The 20,619-nt window shown below is 36.3% G+C and overlaps 2 protein-coding genes across 2 annotated transcripts; both read left to right on the top strand.

Annotated features, from left to right (window-relative positions):
• The first annotated feature begins 3,746 nt into the window (after positions 1-3,746).
• Positions 3,747-12,926, top strand: LOC141599117 (potassium transporter 4-like). Its single transcript, XM_074419030.1, has 9 exons — positions 3,747-4,030; positions 6,363-6,603; positions 6,694-6,939; positions 9,186-9,236; positions 9,337-9,597; positions 10,070-10,122; positions 10,451-10,565; positions 10,658-10,912; positions 11,622-12,926. The coding sequence occupies exons 1-9, from the start codon at positions 3,986-3,988 to the stop codon at positions 12,704-12,706; spliced, it is 2,352 nt and encodes a 783-aa protein (XP_074275131.1). The 5' UTR covers positions 3,747-3,985; the 3' UTR covers positions 12,707-12,926.
• Positions 12,927-15,270: 2,344 nt separating this feature from the next.
• On the top strand, positions 15,271-20,433 carry LOC141599116 (uncharacterized). The gene is made up of 11 exons (XM_074419028.1): positions 15,271-15,583; positions 15,683-15,791; positions 17,034-17,122; positions 17,282-17,338; positions 17,468-17,576; positions 17,664-17,765; positions 17,947-18,011; positions 18,460-18,560; positions 18,656-18,720; positions 19,150-19,204; positions 20,147-20,433. Exons 1-11 carry the CDS (start codon positions 15,426-15,428, stop codon positions 20,305-20,307), a joined length of 1,071 nt encoding a protein of 356 aa, XP_074275129.1. The 5' UTR covers positions 15,271-15,425; the 3' UTR covers positions 20,308-20,433.
• Positions 20,434-20,619: the final 186 nt, after the last annotated feature.

Here is a 20,619-nt window from a genome sequence, read left to right as displayed (position 1 = left end):
TCAAAGTAAGTGGTAGTTCTAATCTATCTTGTTTAGTGTAAAGTTTTATGCCTAGGTCCCAACAAGGTGGTGAGTTCACTCCAAACGAAGAAGACGCATTTGGAGCATATTCTTGGTTATTCAACAATCCTTGGTATCAACGACCTCAAAGGGAAGAACAAGTTGAAGTGGAACCATCCACACCCCTTTCGGTTGATCCAATAGAAGTAAAATATCCACATACCAATATACCATGGATAATGTTAAGACATGTGGGCGCTGATTAAAAGGAGTGTACTTACTTTCTAGTTGAGTATTAGTCCAGTTTATACACGCCTTATTTGAGTAATCCAACCATTTTATAGATGTATATCATCCTTGATGGAGTTTTTATATTTTTATTTTTGAATGTTTAACCTTTATTATATATTTTATTTGTGCACTACAATTTCATATATTTGATTAAAAGAACTCTCATGTATATTTACCCAAATATATGAAATTTGAGTAAATAAAATTATTTACTTGAGCCTTTTATATCTCATGGCCCTATTCAAACACAATAGTCGAATGTCCTCTAGTCCCGACTTGCATATATTGTCATTTTGTAAGGCGGTGGTATTTTGAGCACAATTTAAACTTGCTATATATAAAACTAATTCACCATTAATAAAGATGAATTAGAGAAGAAGAATGTACGGGGAAATTGAGAGAGAATAAATATTGTGAAATTGAGAATTATGGCGCTGCTTGGTAAACAGCATATTGGTCAAATTTTAGCATATTCAAGGCTTTTAGCGTGTTTGACCAATCAATATGCTAATTTTAGTGTTTGGTAAACAGCATATTGAAACAACATATTTGGGGTCAATATGCTGCTTACCCTAGCATATTGGTTAGCATATTCTAAAATAGGAAATTTTTCTCCATTTTACAAAGAAAACTAACAATCTACTAATCGTAATCTGCCAATTACCAAACACTCAAATCAATTCTGCTAATTATAATATGCTAGTCAAACCTTCGATAAAATCATCATTTATAATCTGCTTTTTTTAATCGCTTATATCTTGAAATTAATCATTTTTTCCAAACAGGGCCTATATTTCATATATTTATTATAAATGAATACATTAGACATCTTGTGTGTGTATATAAGACAAGTAATTGAGTAGTTAGTTGATTATAAAAACTTGTAACTTTGTAAGCACCTCTAACGACTTTTCTTAATATTAGGATATTAACTACGAGTAACTAATTAGGAGTACCTATTAGGAGTAGCTAACTAACTAGCTTATACTTGCTTATAAGGTATAACGGTTGTAAGTTATCAGAAAGTAGTGATATGCATAATGAACTACCATTTCCAAAAAAAAACGTTGATTTGAAACTTTAAATGACTTCATACTCTCGTTATAAATTATTCTCATTTATAACGGTTTGTAAATAAGAATTTGTAATTTATTGACTTTCGATGCACTCGGATATTAATTCTGTAAATGACAAAACTAGCCACACATTTGTGAAAAAAGAATATTGAGGTGATCAGGATCGTTTGTGTTGGTTCAATTTCTCGAAATAAACACGTTGATACTTATCACAATAATAAAATAGTGTGTGATGACTAAGTATGGAGAAAGTGACCCATGAATCCATGATAAATTGTTCTCATTATCAAAACTTGAATCAAGTGCAACTAGTCGCACCTCGTAATTATATTGGCCACCATTAACTCTCACTCACCTTCATACGGAGTAGATAGCAAGCCAAACGTTGAACGACAGAGTTTACAAAGCCGATTGAAATCCTCTCCATTTCATTTTATATTTATACTCTTTATTTTCAACTTGCTTAAAGTGTATAGAACAATTTTAAATAATGGATAATGAATTTATTGTAACTATCACTCGGTTTCCTAAAACTAGCTTATGCGTTTTATAAATTTTTCACCAACTAATCAGAAGTTCTCATATTTTCAACATAAAATCTCATTGAAGATGGACACTATCAGTCACAATCTGAAGACGGATAGTATCCCTCTCACAATATGCAAGTGGCACTATTCGTGGGGGTGCTCCATTTTCCCTCACTTGCCCGCCCACTTGCTTTATTATTAGAGGGGTACTATCCGTTTTCAACTTGTGATGGGTAATGCCCGTCACAAGCAAGACCAACGGTATTTTCAATTTGACAAGCAAAGGTTGAAAGATTCAAGACTTCAAGTTACAACTTGCAAATTCATCAATTACATATCTCGATCTTGAACTTATTTCGCCTAATTGTTCAAAAAAGGTATATTCCGTTTTAAAAAAAAATGGAAAATATATGAATACAATGAGAGAAGGGACAATGTTTGACGGTGAAGCGAGTTTACCTCGAATCCATAACATCCACCTACCCGTCTACCACCAATAACAATTTTTTGTTCCTCAGGAAAAAAAATTTGTGTTTTTGTCCAATTTGTATATTTGAAAACAAATTTAAAATCTTTTCTAATATAGTAATGACAATTCTTTTAACTATATACGGTAAATAAACTTTTCTAAACCTTTCATAGTATGCGTTAATAAGACAAATTCAGGGTAAGTATTCAAGTGGTCAGAGGTTCGATTCCTAACTCTTGCGAATGAAAAAGCCCAACTTAGAAGAAGTCAACACATTAAAATATTAGATTGTTTTCAGTATTCCGAAGAACATTGTCCCAGTTATCGGCGGCAGGGGATACTCTTGATCAAAAAAATATATATAAGTATTCAATATTGGCCACAAAATCCTTTTGAATTTTGGTACATAAATTGACGAATGAGGACTATATTATACACATTAACACATACCAACAAATTCCTAATTTTTTAGGCGGCCCGACAACAATAAATAAATGTGTAAATAAATTAGAGTACAAATCAAAACTTTCCTCTAATGGTCCTATAAATATGTCACTGCATTAAAAACGATGCCGTATTGACTGTCAAAGTGTCAAACAACGTAGACGTCGTGTACGTCCTTGCATTCCGCCAAAGTTCATCACTTCCTCCCCCGTAATTTGAAAAGGATGGAGAATCAAGTTACGATAACATCTACTAAGTCGCTTACTAGACGGTTTTACAATAACTTATACGGAGTAGTAAATTAGTCTCAAAAGTAACTCAACAATTTACCTATAACATAAAGTGATTTACTTTTAATATTTAACTTAATTATGAAAACTATACCCTATCTATCTTGTTATTTGTTTAGTTATTCCGTTTACCTTTTATATTGAGAATGTTTTTAAGGCTAATTTGATCATCTACATAAATGACCCACTAGGGCCACTACCCTCTCTTTAGTCTCTGTGCCAAAATTACAAGTATAAAAACAACCGAAACTACCCTCTTCTTAGTCTTTGTGTTAAAACTAATAATAAACAAATATCAGGAACAAAAGGAGTACAAAATTAGAGTATCATTTGAGCCCCAATAGGCCAATAACAAAGTTATAAAAAACACATAAATAAATAAATAAAAATTTGACATTTTAATAATTTTGTGTATGTGTTGACCAGAGTATCACCTATCAATAGCTGAGACAATCTCCTCTGAGTGTTAACAACAATTTAACGAGTAGAATCCTCATAAGTTTGAGGTTTTTCATTCGCAAAACTCAGAAATTAAACCACGAGTTACGACCGCTCCCTTTAACAATTTAACACTCACCTCGACCAACTCTATTACATTTCAAAATGAGATTAAAACATGTTCGATATCGAATGAGATATTCGAGTCCATAAATTAATATGATATGGAATATGAGAACGAGAATTAACTTAAATGGATAAAAAGTTTCAAACCTCATTCATAAAATTGGGGGATTATCTGATCGACAAAGTGCGCTCATTTGAAAATAAAAAATAAATAAATGATATGGAATACGGTCTTAAACAATGGATTAAAAGACGTTCGATATAAATAGTTGAGATTTTTGATTTAGAAGTGAGCTAGAAAGAGAGAACTGTTGTGGGACCAAAATGGAACAAGAGATTGGGATTTCTCCTCCTAAAATTCCTTCGCAGGTACTTTCAAAATTCTTCTTCTTCATATTCAATTATTCAGATTAGTTTAGAGCAATTAATTGATCTGGGTATTTGTACAATTGAATAATTTTGGAGCTTTATTTTGTTATGGTATTGGATTGGAATATTAGATTGAACTCTAGAATTCAATTGTTATGATGCAAATTAGGGGGTATATGAATCTTTGAAGTTGGAAATTCTCATTTTCTGGGTGTTTAAGATGATTTGATTGGTATCTGGTTTTTAATTAGAGATTAGGAATTGAGTTTTTGAGTATGTGATATGAGATGGGTTAATCATGGCTTTGTTAATGATGGATGAATTGTACTCCCTCGTCCCGATTAAAATACCCCTTACAGAGAATAGAATATGTAAACAAATGATTGGGACGGAAGGAGTATCGGTTTTTGTCTTTGGACTGGTTTAGTTATAATTGGATGACCATTTAATTTTGATGGTGAATTTTGATCGTTGTTGTTACATGTAAATTCTATGAGAATTGCTATCCACCTTCTCTCTTTATCCTCTCACAATAGATTAAACTAATATATATCGTGTGGGGTCGGAAGACAAGTGGATGAGGCCGAATATGTAATAATTTAAGGATGTGAAAGGAGAAGGTAGAAAAGTGAAGGTAGATACTAGATAGCAATTCTCAAGTTCTGTTAGTCGTACATCCCTGAATATAAGATGGGACTAAAGTATGGTTACATATCCATTTATCTTCATAATCTGATGTCAGCAGTAGTAGATAGCTGATCTTGAGTTGGAGAATTGCACTTGACACTAAATTGGAGCTGCGTTTTTATCCGTTAAGAGGGTCTTCTATCTTGTTGTCTGTGTCAGTTTCGGGGATTTCTCCAGTTCGCTTAGTTAATGCTAAACAGTAATCATTGGCTTTCTAAATCTTATGTAGTCAGTAATTTTTCGATATGAGACCCACGACCATTAGTCCTATTAACCTGTAAGATTAAGTTACTTTGGCTTCACTAAACATTTGAGGTATCATCACAAAGTGAAGGCTTATTGATGCCCTTTCGTTCCTTTTTGACAACTGCAACATAGCTGCGAAGGAGTTTTCCCCTTGTCTGCGGCTGTAAGTATTATGCTTACATACAAAAACGACTATATGATTTTCATGTGCATATGCTTGATGTGATTTTGAAGGGGAGCCTTGGCGCACCGGTTAAGGTGTTGCTTTGTGACCGTGAGGTCACGGGTTCAAGTCCTTGGAGCGGCCTCTTGCCAAAATGGCAAGGGAAGGCTTGCCCCAATTACACCCTTGTGGTGGGACCCTTCCCCGGACCCTTGCCTAGCGGGGGCGCCATCGTGCACCCGGCTGCCCTTTTATGCTTGATGTGATTTTGTGACGTGGACTGTTGTTTCCCTATCAATCTGTTGTACTTTCATGTCCTCGGTGAAATTTACTTATAAGCCAAATTATATCTAATCTAGAAAAATAATTAAACTGTAGTTCCTTTGACCACTTTTGTCTCTTGCCAATATGCTTAGTACTCAGTGCGTGGAAGGGAGCTTAGCTGGTAGAGTTCCCTTTTTGTGGAGATTTGATACTCTTGTGAGTTATGTTTGCTTGAAATGTGTGTGTCTCCTCCCCACTTCTTTCTTTCCGCTTTTTTTTTTTTTTTTTTTTTTTTTTTTTTTTGTACTTGATAAACTCTATCCTCATTCTATCATGACAATAAAATTAACAATATCATATTGCTATGCGACTCTTCTGATCTACTTTGATTGAAACTATTTGAAAGCTCCGTTAGTCCAGAATCCATAGTCTGTAAATCTGTAATACATAGCCCATAGTCCATAACAGTTACTGGAATTATCTATTGTTCGTCCATTTTTCTTCCTTCTGTAGAAAATATTACTCATGTGAGGAAAAGAGTTCACATACCTAGCTCTTCTTATGTGTACAGGTGTCAGTGTGTCATCCCTTTTTTATGACTTTTAATACACGGGCAAGTGGGCAACACCTCTTGGTGTTCTTTAATCAACATCCTCTGTTACTTGTAAAAAGCATATGCAAAAGAAATTGCCTTGCCCAGAAGAATATATAGTTTTCCATCCAAAGTTGAGTTACTCGGATACTTCACTTTGGTTGCGTGTCCCGTGTCCGACACTCGGACATGACATGACTTCTTCATATGGTGATAGTTGTAGTCCACCTCAAGTCATTTTGGGACATGACTTCTTCATATGGTGATAGTTGTAGGTCACTTCTTCATATGGTGATAGCTGCCTAGTGCCTAATGATAATGCATGCTGTTGTATTACGTAGATACTTATTTTTAACCTTTTTTGATGCACGACAATGCAGATTTCATGGATAAACTTGTCAAGGAATCTATTATTAGCATATCAAAGTGTTGGTGTTGTGTATGGGGACTTGAGCACATCACCACTTTATGTTTACACGAGTACGTTTAAAGGGAAGAGGCAGAACCTTCTGACTGAAGATGCGGTATTTGGCGCATTTTCCTTGATTTTTTGGACTCTAACTCTAATTCCATTGCTGAAGTATGTCTTCATTGTGTTAAATGCAGATGATAACGGGGAAGGTTAGATGCTATTAATATTCATCAAAACATCGTCTTAATTGATTGACTTCATTTATCGCTATAGAGCTTACTGTATGCAATAATTTTTAGGTGGAACATTTGCTCTTTACTCCCTGCTCTGCAGGCATGCAAAATTTAGCTTACTTCCAAATCAACAAGCTGCAGATGAAGAGCTGTCTACTTATAAGTATGGCCATTCAGCACCGACAGCTGCTACTTCTCCATTGAAGAGATTCCTTGAGAAACACAAGAAGTTGCGAACAGCCTTATTATTGTTGGTGCTGTCTGGTGCAAGCATGGTTATTGGTGATGGTGTACTGACACCTGCTATGTCAGGTGCTTTTCTATAATATTTTAGTCTTCTATGCTAATAAATGACCTTCCTAGTCTTCTACAAAATTATAAACGTTGTGGGGTCACAGACTATAATGACGTCAAATATAGAAATGAGGAAGTCAATATTTGCACGTAGAGTGAGAACATGATTTTCAAATGTGCTCGGTCTTACCCCTGTGGTCTTGTCAAAAATGGGTTATGTTAAGACAGAGAATGAGAACATAATGTTTCTGCAAAGTGCCTGAGAGTGTAAACTATTAAATTGACTTTTAAACATCACCAAGAAATTCAGGTATTACTATTATTAACATGTAATCAAATTAAACAGTTCACTTGAAGAGATTTATTTAGGGAGATTTACAGGTGACTATTATAATAGGAATAAATATATATTTATAGTAGGAAGGAATATTGTAATATACTGAGAATATTATAGAAATTGATTCATGATTAACTCGTCTTTGGTAGAATGGCACCCCTAGTGCAACAACAATGTGGCTTCATCCAAGCAGTCTTTATATCTGCACGTCTTCATTTAATTCATATTCTTGAGCTGATGTAAGTGATGTAAAGGGCTTATTTGTATGCTGGGAGCTTGTCAGGTGATTGGCTTTGGCAACCAGTCTTTATATGTTGGGTTGGGTATGAATGTATGATAGCCAGTCTTATGTTGGAGCTTGTCAGCTGATTGAGTTTGATTTCTGATAACCAGATTTGTAGTACCCCGATATGAATACTTATAGTAATACACTAATACGGCATGCTATTCACTCTTATTTAGTTATTAGTGTATTTGACACTCTCTGAGCATATTACATTAACACACAAATTTTTATTGTCAATAGGCTTTATATTTCCTGTACTTGAGCATAAATAATACGGGTATTTAGAAATAGCTTAAAGCCTTAGCTACAAGGAAAATCATAAAATTATAATCCTTTTACAAACCCTTTCATTTTTATATGATTTTGTCTAATAGGTAGAGCAAATGGATGTTATTCACTCATTTTTCTTGCTTTGCTTCATCTCAATTTTTCGTTTGTATTAAGTTTTTCCCTTACTCATCTCTTCCACCCATTTCTATTATTTTGGTGTTATTTGTATGCCTTCTTACATACACCCTCCGTCCCGATTGAATCCTCTTAGTTTTCAAAATATGTGAGGGGATTTTGAAAAGTAAGAAGATGATTAAAGTGGGCACATGGAGTAAGTCGTTTTCTTCTTCAAGGTAAGCTTTTGACGTTCAATTTTGAAGCAAGAACATTTTGAGAAAATTATTGACACTTTTACCATTTTATTGGTAATGAAAAATGTTTTCAGAAAAGTATATATTTCATAATATTTGCTCATATACGGAGTAACTTGAGAGATATTAAAGGAAAATAATGATTGTCTCGAAATGTGAGAATGACTTACATAAAGAAAAGATAGGGTATGGCATTATCATATTTTAAATTCTTCTCTGTTTTGATATTAATTTAACTTCCTTTTCAAAAGCAGAATTCTCACTTCATTCTTTTTTCCCTTAAAAAGCCATGACAATATCAAAACTTGGTATTTTCTCATCTGAATGAATTTATTGTGGATTGAAGTTTCTAAGCATGATATTTAGTTCCATGAACATGTTAATTTCCTAATATTTCTCTATGAATGACACTTATAATTCTCTACTTTAAACAAATTCAACATAAATTTGAGCATATCTACGAATTTGGGCTAGTGGATTCACAAATGAATCAGGAATCTATCCGTGATTTGTAGGCTACTTGGGCGAGTCCAGTAATCATGTCCCGATCCAGTTAAGAATCATGTATAATTTCCGTCGTCTTTTCCGTTTAGTTTTAAACTTATGGATTGGAGTCCTATTGACTTCACCTGTGTTTTTTTCAACTCATGGTCTTATCCCATGGGTCCCTTGTAAATGATGTTTATCCTGCTGTTTCATAACGGGATACATAACCTGGGCTTTAAATCACTCTCTATCAGTCTAAGGTTTTATTTACCCTTGCATGTCAACATCCACTTTCATATGACATGCTTCAAAATTTTGAGTGTTCTTAGAAGATTCTCTTTACTCTTTTTTCGCTGCACAAATATATAAAAACCTGTCAACACTATAAGATAATGTTATTTTGGGAAATAGCTTTCTCAATTGTTGTCAGCTAAACATTAAGAAAAGGGTAAAGGAAAATGTTGTAATTTACCTTCCAATGTTCTTGACTAAACAAAGTTTGGCTTTTTGGCAGTCTTGTCAGCCGTTTCAGGTCTTCGAGTTGCAGACAATAAACTGAAAGAAGGTTCGTCAACATGCTCCTCCCTTATCTCTTCCTTTCTATTCTTCTAGTTCTAGGGAGTCATCTTTGCTCAGTCGCTGGTATTCTACATTTATTGCCGCAGGTGAGCTCGTGCTGCTTGCCTGCATCATATTGGTTGGCCTGTTTGCCCTGCAACATTGTGGGACCCACAAGGTGGCCTTCTTGTTTGCTCCAGTCGTCTTTATCTGGCTGTTCACGATATTTGGAATTGGTATATACAATACAATCCATTGGAATCCCAAAATTGTGAAAGCGCTTTCTCCACACTATATTATCAGATATTTTAAGGAAACTGGGAAAGATGGCTGGCTTTCTCTAGGTGGTATACTTCTCTGCATAACTGGTGAGTAAAGTAAGAAACCTTGTAATCTTTTACTATGCAGTATTTATTTTTCAACCATTCAACTCAGAGAATCTTTACTTCTTACTGTGCAATCTGCGCTTCGTATCAGTCTGGGAGGACACTGGTCTTGTTAGATGCTGAGCCGTATTACCCGCATTTTAAGTTTTTAACTTCCACACCTTTATTATCAGTGGCTACTTTCCAGTCATTAGGGAGTGGCACATGTAAAAAGGTTTTACTGTCCAACATTTGCATGGTCGTATCAACTTTTTTTTTTCTATTTTTTCTGAAACAAAACGAAGCTAATTTTTAGATAGCAAAATACGACAAAATTATTAGTTTTTTTTCCTTTTTTCTTTTTGTGTAGCTTTTGTTGAACCCTGATGTTGACATACTCTGCAACCCCATTCAGTGCATTTCAATGATTTGACATCTGACTGATGACCCCACTTATTTTCCTGGGTTTCTGCAGGCACTGAAACAATGTTTGCAGATATTGGTCATTTTACAGCTTTCTCTGTCAGGGTATGTATATCTTGTACTTCCTCCTTTAAGAAGCCACGTGGTTATGATAGGATGGTTTAATATCTCAGTAAAAAATACTCGTATTGTCGTATTTAGACACGTTAATCCTTTTTTGAGTTTCGACTAATCCTTTGATCAGCATCCGATGTTGCGTGGGCAGATGTTATTCGCAAATGCATTCATATATTAATTAGGAGTTTGTTACTTTAAGAGCTTCTTTGGTAGCGCTTAGTTGAGCATTTTTCCTGCATCTGGGGTGTAGCTGCTCTCTCTTAATGTTCCCCTGCATGCAGTGATATGAGCATGACTCTGGTTTTCCATTTTGCAGCTTGTGTTCACATGTGTAATATACCCTTGTCTAGTGATGCAATACATGGGCCAGGCTGCTTTTTTGTCTATCAACTTAAAAAGCATTGAAAACAGTTTTTATGACTCAATTCCTGGTAAGTTCTCTCATAACCATAAGATATTGATTTCTGAGTATTTCATGCAGTACAGATGTAATATTATTGCGTTGGCTTGTCATGTCACACAGATCCTGTATTTTGGCCTGTGTTCGTGATTGCTACCCTTGCTGCAATTGTTGGAAGTCAAGCTGTCATCACTGCAACGTTCTCTATTGTGAAACAATGTCATGCTCTTGGTTGCTTTCCACGAGTGAAAGTTGTTCACACATCAAAACATATATATGGCCAGATATATATACCGGAAATAAATTGGATACTCATGATCATTACACTCGCAGTTACAATAGGTTTCGGCGACACGACATTCATTGGGAATGCTTATGGTAAGTTTATTGGTTTCTGTCATGTTTTAACTTCTTGTGTTTATGCACCTTTATCATGTAGTCTTAATTTCCCAGTATTGGAGTTGATGGTGAAATTAGTCTCATGCCGGCGAAGTTGTAGAATTCTAAGTTTCAAACTCGAAATATAGTGACCATAATTGTCAAATCGGTACCCAATACAACATGATTTCTCCCACCCGAAGCGACTGATAATGAAGGGACTCAATTGATCATAATGATGAGCCGACTTGGGTTTTATTAAATTTATAAAGCTAGCCTAAATATGGAGTACAAATAATTTGACTTTTGTAGCTGAAACGTGAAGTTGTTGACCTGAATTCAGTACAACACCGATAAAATGACCGCTAATAACCCCGATTGAACAATCAGTGACCACACATATCCCGGCTTGATGTGAATGGTGATGTTGATCCGATAAAACCCAACTTTAGTGTGTTCTGACCCTTGTTCACATCACCTGAATGTCTGGAACCGTACCATTCGATTTTTTCTACAAATAAGTATCGACCACTTCAGAATAAATTCAGAGACCAATACAGTCCTGTACTCCTGTGTTAGGTGTAGAACAGGACTTCAAGTTATCAATCTAAGCTGCTAAAGGATGATATACAATCAACTCAACTAATCATGTTTCATTGTGGTCAACTCTTTGGACGGATGTCTCTGACTTACGCTGTCTTGTTCCCAGGTCTGGCTTGCGTAACAGTGATGCTCATTACATCTTGCCTAATGGCGCTCGTCATAACCTTTGTGTGGCAAAAGGGTCTTCTTGCTCTTCCATTTCTTCTCTTATTTGGTTTTATAGAAGGCATGTATTTGTCTTCAGCATTTACAAAGGTACCACAAGGGGGTTGGGTTCCCCTCATGTTGTCCCTTGTATTTATGCTCGTAATGTATGTCTGGCATTATGGCACTCGCAAGAAGTACAATTTTGACCTTCACAACAAAGTCTCTTTGAAGTGGATTCTCGGTCTTGGCCCTAGCCTTGGAATAGTACGGGTGCCCGGTATCGGTCTCATCTACTCTGAGTTAGCCACAGGAGTACCTTCTATCTTCTCTCATTTTGTCACCAATCTTCCCGCTTTTCACAAGGTCGTGGTTTTCGTCTGTGTAAAGTCCGTCCCTGTCCCATACGTGTCTCACGAAGAGCGCTTTCTTATTGGCCGGATCTGCCCAAGACCCTATCGAATGTACAGATGCATAGTAAGGTATGGGTATAAGGACATCCCGGGAGATGACGGCGACTTTGAAAACTTGCTTATTAAAAGCATTGCTGAATTCATCGAGATGGAAGCCGTGGAACCTCAACATTCAAATTCCGAGAGTTCCTCGTTCGATGGCAGGATGGCAGTGATAAGCACGAGAACAGTCGGGCAAACATCGAGCTTGATAGTCTCCGAGCACGATGACAGGGACTTGAATGACGTAACTCAAACAAGCCGATCCCTAACCCTTCAGAGTTTGCGATCCGTGTACGAGGACGAGGGTGCCCATCTGAGAAGGCGGCGAGTAAAGTTTCAGCTCCCTCAAAGCCCGACTATGGACCCAGGTGTTAGAGACGAACTGTTGGACTTAATCGAGGCCAAAGAGGCCGGTGTTGCATATATAATGGGGCATTCATATGTGAAGGCCAGACGATCCTCGTCTTTCTTGAAAAAGATCTCAATTGATATCGGATACTCGTTTCTTAGGAAGAACTGCAGAGGTCCTTCAGTAGCACTCAACATACCTCACATCAGCCTCATCGAAGTCGGCATGATTTACTATGTCTAGTAATATGTCTGTTTTTCTGTAAGTATTGTGTTCTTTTCTAGAGTACCAGGGGAATACAAAGTTGAAGTTGTTTATTGGATAGGTACCGGTAGCATTGATAAGGTACGCGATAATTTATCCCCTTTTCTCCTGCCTTTTTTTTCGTTGTACTTTGTATAGATCGATATAATTTTGTAGTACATCGCTAAGATTTAATAAAGTTTATACCCATTTTTTTTTTTACACAACTCCCTTAACTCGTGTAACTCGTCATAGACGAAAGTATTATTGTGATGTCAGTAGTTGGCCAAAGCGTTATTCTGTTGCTAGACCTGACAAGATTGATCCGACCTGATTGGCTTGATCTATGAATGGTATAAATATACAACCCGAATTGACCTGATTCCAAAGAGTGAGACCCGATCTGATATTATTTGAAATGATTAATGAAGCAAAAAAGCCTCAATAAACCAAGTGGTGTTAGTCTAGTGGTAACCGGGTTAAACCTTGAAACTTGCAAAAATGCAGGAGTTGAGAGGTCCCGGGTTTGACTACCAGCTGGGGCGATGATCACTTGGCCATTGCAGCCCCCGAAGGGGGTGGCTTACATGGTCCGTGTGGTGGTGCGGGAATGCATGGGCCCGGGGGGCTCAACCCCCCTCGTCATCAAAAAAAAAAAAAAAAAAAAGCCTCAATAATCACAATTCAAAACAACTCAACCTGAATACTGGCCACATACCGGAACTTAGCCAGTACTCGAGATGACCTGACCCGAATGGGCTGATTGCGTGGTCTACTGGTTGCTTCTTACAGGGTCTTAGTTTGACATACTGCTCTTCTGTGAAGTAGTTGAGCAGTTCAACCTGTATTTTGAAAAACAGTGTTTTCCTTAACATGTGTCCCTTTTTACTGAATAATCCCAAGTCAATTCTTCAGAATAAAGAACATTCCCAATTTAAAACAGATCAGTCTTCACCTATCACCCCACCTTAACCAATATACTACTGAAATTATTAAGTTTGATCACCAACCTCGAATTATACCAACACATAAATACATACATACGCGGTTTAGACAGAAAAGAAAGGCGGTAAAGAACAAAGATATGGAGTTTAAGTTTAAAGCAAGTCGTTTGGTTATCATCGTGGTAGCAATTCTGTCGACGAACCTGTTGACATTACGAGCTCAACTGCCTCAATACGGACCTCCCAGCGCACCCTCTTTTCCGTCTTCCACTTTCCCGTCATCATCATCATCGTCGTCCTCATCCTCGTGCGTGAACAAGCTAGTCCCGTGCCTGAATTACTTGAATACAACTCGGGATCTTCCTGATTCGTGTTGCGACCCACTGAAAGAAGTAATAAAATCAGACCAGCAATGTTTGTGCCAGTTGATAAGCACTCAAGGTACTTTCCAAGCACAGCTCCTTGGCATCAACATCTCTCAAGTTGAAATGTTGCCTGAACGTTGCGGCCAGCGTGTCAACCCTCTTGCCTGCCTTAAAGGTACTCTTCTTCCCCCCTCGGGTGCCCTTAATCAAATGTTCTTATACAACTGGTGGTATAATCCTTTTTTCCACGAGAATTTCATCGACTGACAACTACTTCACAATATAAAAAACGCTCCTATAACAATTTCCGTTATATTCATCATTTTATAAAAACAAAAAACAATCGAAAATGTGTTAATTTAATTTTAATGTTGTTACAGGTGCAACCAAGAACTCAGTTCAGAATTCAGCTGGAGTATGGTCGTTTTCACGTCTGATGATGCTTCTTTGTGGGGGTTTATTCATAATGATTGTTATACTGTAGAATACGGAGTTTATTTTATAATGTGTAGTATTTGTTATATCATACTTTTTCCGTCTCAATTATTTGTATATTTGATTGCAATTGCAATGGACATTGATGTTTTTCTAGTACAATAATTTTTTATAAAGTTTGCCTTTGTACTAATTAGATCAAGAATTCATGAGTATTCTACAACCCGGTTGTTTTCATTAAAAGAAAAAAAAAAATCTTACTAGTTACATTTACAACGAGATGAAAGTTACCGAGCTCATTTTTTTAAAAGTTATACAGAGTATTATCTTAGATGACTTCAAAATTTTCGATTTTTTGCATAAGAAACAATTCGGAGAAAATCCGTGGTGAAGTAGTTGTCTGCCACCATACGATTCTTTTTTTCTTTTTGTTTAATACGGAGTATATGTTTTTGGATTTTCGAGATTATAAGCATTAGTCACTACATCAAGTAGCGATTTTGCTTTAAATTCGTTAAAAAAAGCACAAGTTTATATAGATAGTAATCCAAAAAAATACACCTTTTGACCTTGAAGTCTGAGGGTCGATTTTCTCAAAGGAGCTTGTAATCTGCCCTGGCTTTGAGCTGCATAAGACCTATTTTTGAACAAATATTCTCGATACAAACCACAACTCTAATTACGTTCTACTTAATAGATAGACTATTTTTTTCGAATTCCAAAATATTTGCACATTTATCTTGTTTAACCCGTTTTAAGACGAATAATAAGTACACGTCTCTACTCTATTACTCTTGTCAAAAAAACGGATTCATAAAACAAGTAAACAACAGTCAACAGACAACAGATAAAGATCACGATATCTCCCGCCATGGCTGCCTACTTCAACTTCTAGGGTTTGCGAAACTCACCAAAATCCATCTTCCAATTTCACATTCATATCAAATTATCAATCAATTAATCCCCAATTAAACAATGTCAGTTCCTTTATTCAATCTCGCTCCAAATCTCACAGTTTCAAGACTATGTTTAGGAACCATGACATTTGGTGAACAAAATTCAATGATTGAATCTTTTCAACTTCTCGATAAAGCCTTCAATTCTGGAATCAATTTCTTCGATTCCGCCGAAATGTATTCCTTTACTGTTCTGTCAATGGATTAATTCTTGATTATTTACTAATTGAGTTCAATTTTATCTGAAAGTTTTGATTTTTGTAATGGTTGTGGTAGGTATCCTGTCCCGCAGCGTGCGGATACACAGGGAAGGAGTGAGGAGTACTTGGGTCGTTGGATTAAGGACCGGGGGATTTCTCGAGACCGTATTGTTTTGGCTACCAAGGTATATATTTCCGACTCCCCCTTACCTCGCAATTTGTGGGAAAAGTAACCCTTGTGGCATTGGGGTTAATGTTGTAGTGTTTGCATACGTTTACAATTAGAGAAAAGTAATACTGTGTGTATCAAATGTATATGATTACATGGATTATTATGGAGTTTTTATGTTTAGCTGTGATAGTGTTGTAGAATGTAGACCCATTTTGCCAATTTTAAATGGTTTCTAGATTTGATGACGGTACTGTGTGTTGAACCGGTAGCTAGTAACAAGATTTGGGTGCGAGCATGCGTATGCTAGTGGTTGTGATTTATGGCTGACAATTTTTGGCATATAGTTAGAGTGATGAGTAGTTGGAATGATGGTTTGATCTCTTAGGGAAAATTTTGAATTTTTTTTCCAAAATAGGCATTTTCCACAAATTAATTATCAAAATGGGTCGACTTTCAAATTTATTACCGAAATGGGTCCACGTAGGATCGTATTTATCGAACCTAGGCTGAGGAGGCAAATTGCCAACCCGCTTGGCGACTTGTTTCGTTGTATAATCCAGAAATCACCTTCCCCTTTCCCCCTTTAAAAAAAAAAAAAAAAAAAAAATTGCAGAAATGGCCAACTCACATGGAGTTTTGAGAGTTGGATGAAATTTTGCAAAGCTTTGGGTATAGTCGCTGACCGAATTGGCGACTTGGATCCGAGCCTAGCTTCGGCGATAACGTGGACCCATTTTGGGTAATAAATTTGAAAGTCGACCCATTTTGATAATTAATTTGTAAAAAATGCCCGTTTTGGAAAAAAGTTCGAAAATTTTAGTAGTAGTTGTGTAAGAAAATGCTCGATTTGTATTTGCTTGTGAACTGAGGAATCAGTCCCGTTCTGTCTTTACATAGGTTGAGGTTATGCATCAGGTATCTACTAGGGAGTTGTTACTGGTTCATTGATGTACATTTGCCACTTGAGTGTATCGGTATAGTCATTGAAGACTGAGAGTGGCGATTGTTTCCATAAGGTTGAATAGATTTTCTAGATAGAGCCTGAGATGGCTTGTGTACAAGAACATGTACCTATCCTCAAAAAGTTCCCGTAAGGATTTTTCATTACCTCATTAGAAATTTGGCAAACAAGATGGGTTTCTTGACCTAATTTTATGCTCGTAGCTAAAGATACATGAATAAATTCTTGAAGTGATAATGTATTCTGATATCTGAAGCATTTGGATGAACTGTTGTTTCTTTTCTTCTTCTGCAGGTTGCTGGTCCGTCTGGGCAGATGACTTGGATTCGTGGTGGTCCAGAGTGTTTGGATGGTAAGAACATTACAGAAGCCATAGACAATAGGTGTGTTTCCATCCCTTGGTTAAGGCTGTTTGAAATTTTGTGTTGTTGGATTGGTATCCAAGACTTTATCTCTGCAACTTAATTCGATTCTCAAATGGCATAGTCTTCATTTTTGTTTCTTTCCTCTGCATTCTCACACATTTATTTGACACTTCACAGTTTAACGCGCCTTCAAACTGATTACATTGATCTATATCAAATTCACTGGCCTGATCGGTTTGTATGTTGATCTTTGTCTTTCTTTATACATATGATTTTTAGTCTTGTTACAGTGAAGTAAAACGTTACTAATAGTTTCTATAGTAAAAAATATGGTAGCATATGATTTTTCTATTTCGCGTGAAGGTATGTCCCCATGTTTGGAGAAACTGAATACGATCCTGCAAGACAGTACTGTTCTAGCCCTATAGAGGATCAGCTTCATGCACTGAGTAAAGCTATTGATGCTGGTAAGGTAAATGTTATGAGTTACATTCATAGTGAAACGTTTTAGCAACGTAGCAGATACAGCTTCTAAATAAACGATGTTACTTGTTTGTAGATCAGATACATCGGTCTTAGTAATGAGACACCATATGGTCTGATGAAGTTCCTTCAAGCGGCTGATAGGGCCAAAGGCCGTCCGATGATCGTCTCCTTGCAGGTTCCTTTCCTCTTCACATCCCTCATCCTTATCCTACAAAAAGGAAAAATAATATGAGTGCCGGCTCTAGGTCTGTATGATTTGTGGGTTATCTTAACGAACAAAGTTGAACTGCTATTAAACTTAGCAATATTTTTTATATGTTATTGATAAACTAACAGGCTACATTTTGGTCTGGCAGAATTCATACAGCTTGCTGTGCCGGACATTTGATTCTGCGCTGGCTGAATGCTGTCATCACGAAAGGTACTATCTGGCTAATGACTGCTTATGGAATAAAATGTCTAGTTGGTCTTCTCTTAATCGAAACTAAAAATGACATAGAAGAGTGTATCATATAACTATTTTGTTTATCCTCTAATCAGATTGTTTTTTGAGAGGGCGAAATAATTGATCACCATTCATCACTGTGATTTTCTAGATTTAATTTAAGGCATTCTTTAATATCTTCTTTTTTTATTTGAGAGGGGGAAGGATGTACATTTCCCCTGTATATTCTCTCCGGCCTCCGCTGTCAGTTGACTTTGATTTTCAAAGATTCTTGGTGTATATATGCTCGACAGTCTTTACCTTGATTGTTTGGTTATGTCTGTTATTTATTTGAGTTGCTATTGTTTCTTGTCTACTTTTTCTTGCTCAGTATTGATCTAGTTTAATTGGAGTAAAATACACCTTTCTCGTTTTATTATGGCAGCGTCTTCCTGTTAGCATACAGTCCTTTGGCTATGGGAATACTATCAGGGAAGTACTTTTCAGATGGTGGCCCGACAGATGCTAGATTGAATCTTTTTAAAGGTTGCATTTAGTAGTGCTTCTATTCCTTTCCTCTAAAAATTAATTGTATTTAGATTTTTGGTCTTACATTATGTGCTTGCTCACTTTTACAATAGGGAGATATTCAGAAGGGGAATCTAGATACAATTTGTCCAAGGCCACTGTTACAGCAGCAACAAGAGTAAGACTTCTTCTATCAACATATTTTATTGCAATATGCACAATTTCCTTGTCGAAATCATAGTTGGCTCTAGTTCAATAGGGTGTATACTTATATTGCTAGGCTATGATTGAAATGGATTTTCATGTGTTCCGCCAAAAAATGATACTCCCTCCATCCCGGTCAATTGTTGTCCTTTCGTTTTGACACAAAGACCAAGGAAAGAGGAATATGCCAATAACTAAATGACATGTGGAACAAATTGAATGAGAATGATCAAATTACTCATCAAATTCATTCTTAAAATAGAAAGGACAACAAATGACTGAGACACCCCAAAACGGAAAAGGACAACAAATGACCGGGACAGAGGGAGTAATATTTTACTGTGGGTTTGGAAGCTTTCAGCCATTCATCCTTTACAGTAATCATATACTATTTGAATTGCAGGAGTATCTTCTTATTGCAAACAAGTACGGGCTTCACCCAGTTTCTTTAGCTATTGGTACGATGATTTCCATCTTTTGCTCTGATTCCCTTTTTTCCCCTGTTTTACTCCCTGGTGGTGTATTAAAATTAAAGTGATTCCTGTCTGATTCTTCTAGCGATAATTTGAAGTTTGTTACATCCATGAATACTAATGAACACCATATCTGGGAACCTTAACACTACTTCCATTCTTTCTTTGTCGTCTCTCTTTTTTGGAAGTGCTCTCTCCCATGAAACTGAAATCAGCAAAATGGAACATGATATCTTGTTTCATATTCTTTGGAATTTAGTATGGTACCGTTTGAATTCATCTTGACTGTTGAGATATGATGACGCCGGCAGCAGCAACAGTATCCTACCCTTGGGATCTTAATTATCAGAATGCAAGTCACTTTAATCCATTGAAAAGTCCGATTTTTTATGTTCGCAATTTTTTCTCTTTGTGAAAACTGGACTCATCTCTTTTCTTTTTATCGCATTGCATTTTGAGGTGTCGACCATTCAATGATGGTTCTCAAGGATGATTTTGGTTGAAGGCTTGCTGTTGTATAAAAATTGGACTTACACCATCATCTGTTACCGTTGATAGATCACATACCGCCTCAACAATCAGTTCTACACTTGTCAATTGCTGTTAGAGTTCCTATAATCTGTATTCATAAAAAAAAAAAAAAAAAAAAAAAAAAAAAAAAAAAAAAAAAAAAAAAAAAAACCTTTGGGGCCTCTATTTTCCTTCCCTTCCTCAAAATCCGTCCATGAAAAACAAGGGGTAAAGAGGACGAATTCATAAGATTGATCAGTATAGGAAGCTTAGTATGACAGTAGCATTGTATATCAGGTCTAAGATTCCCTTGGCTTTACTTGGATTTGTGTCTATCCTCGGTGTTTGACGTGGGTCTCTGTCTTGCTTAAATTTTCGCGGTATTAAATTATTCAATGTGTTTTTTTTTTCTGCCAGCATTTGTTTTGATGCATCCACTTGTAGCAAGTGCTGTTTTTGGAGCCACCAAGATGTGGCAGCTTCAGGAGGTTCTCAATGCATGCCATGTTGAGCTAAGCGCTGAAGTAATTGCAGAAGTTAACAAGGTACATTCAATGTTCACAAATCCATGTCCCTAGCCTTAAGACGTTCTTTTCTCATTCTTTTTAATTAGAGTATATTTTAGCTGTTCGATATTCTTGTATAACTTTCGAAAATCAAAATGATTGAAATTCCACACGGAAAAGTGTAGTGTTCTTGATTTAGAGTGAGCTTCTACTTCTTATGATTGATAGTTGATAGTTGAAATGGGTAAGAAAAAGCTGAATAAGCACAATAAAAACCAAATACTTTAAAAATTATATTAAAACCGAATTCTATTTATTTTGGGAAAATTCGATTCTCTCCACGACTCCATGGCTTTGAATGTAGAGAAAAAAAAATGTGTTTTA

This window comes from Silene latifolia, chromosome 9 (genome assembly GCF_048544455.1).
Source record: "Silene latifolia isolate original U9 population chromosome 9, ASM4854445v1, whole genome shotgun sequence".
Lineage (NCBI taxonomy): Eukaryota > Viridiplantae > Streptophyta > Magnoliopsida > Caryophyllales > Caryophyllaceae > Silene > Silene latifolia.
The sequence above is the reverse complement of the archived record's forward strand: the minus strand, read 5'-3'. Positions and strand labels throughout refer to the sequence as shown.

What these genes read in the sequence shown, in the direction of transcription:
- LOC141599117 (XM_074419030.1), top strand. Translation starts at nt 3,986, where the DNA reads ATGGAACAAGAGATTGGGATTTCTCCTCCTAAAATTCCTTCGCAG. An exon ending in CTCCTAAAATTCCTTCGCAG is followed by an intron (nt 4,031 to 6,362) that starts GTACTTTCAAAA and finishes ACGACAATGCAG; the next exon opens with ATTTCATGGATAAACTTGTC. An exon ending in AGACAATAAACTGAAAGAAG is followed by an intron (nt 9,237 to 9,336) that starts GTTCGTCAACAT and finishes TTATTGCCGCAG; the next exon opens with GTGAGCTCGTGCTGCTTGCC.
- LOC141599116 (XM_074419028.1), top strand. Translation starts at nt 15,426, where the DNA reads ATGTCAGTTCCTTTATTCAATCTCGCTCCAAATCTCACAGTTTCAAGA. An exon ending in ACAGAAGCCATAGACAATAG is followed by an intron (nt 17,123 to 17,281) that starts GTGTGTTTCCAT and finishes GACACTTCACAG; the next exon opens with TTTAACGCGCCTTCAAACTG. An exon ending in TAGATTGAATCTTTTTAAAG is followed by an intron (nt 18,561 to 18,655) that starts GTTGCATTTAGT and finishes CTTTTACAATAG; the next exon opens with GGAGATATTCAGAAGGGGAA.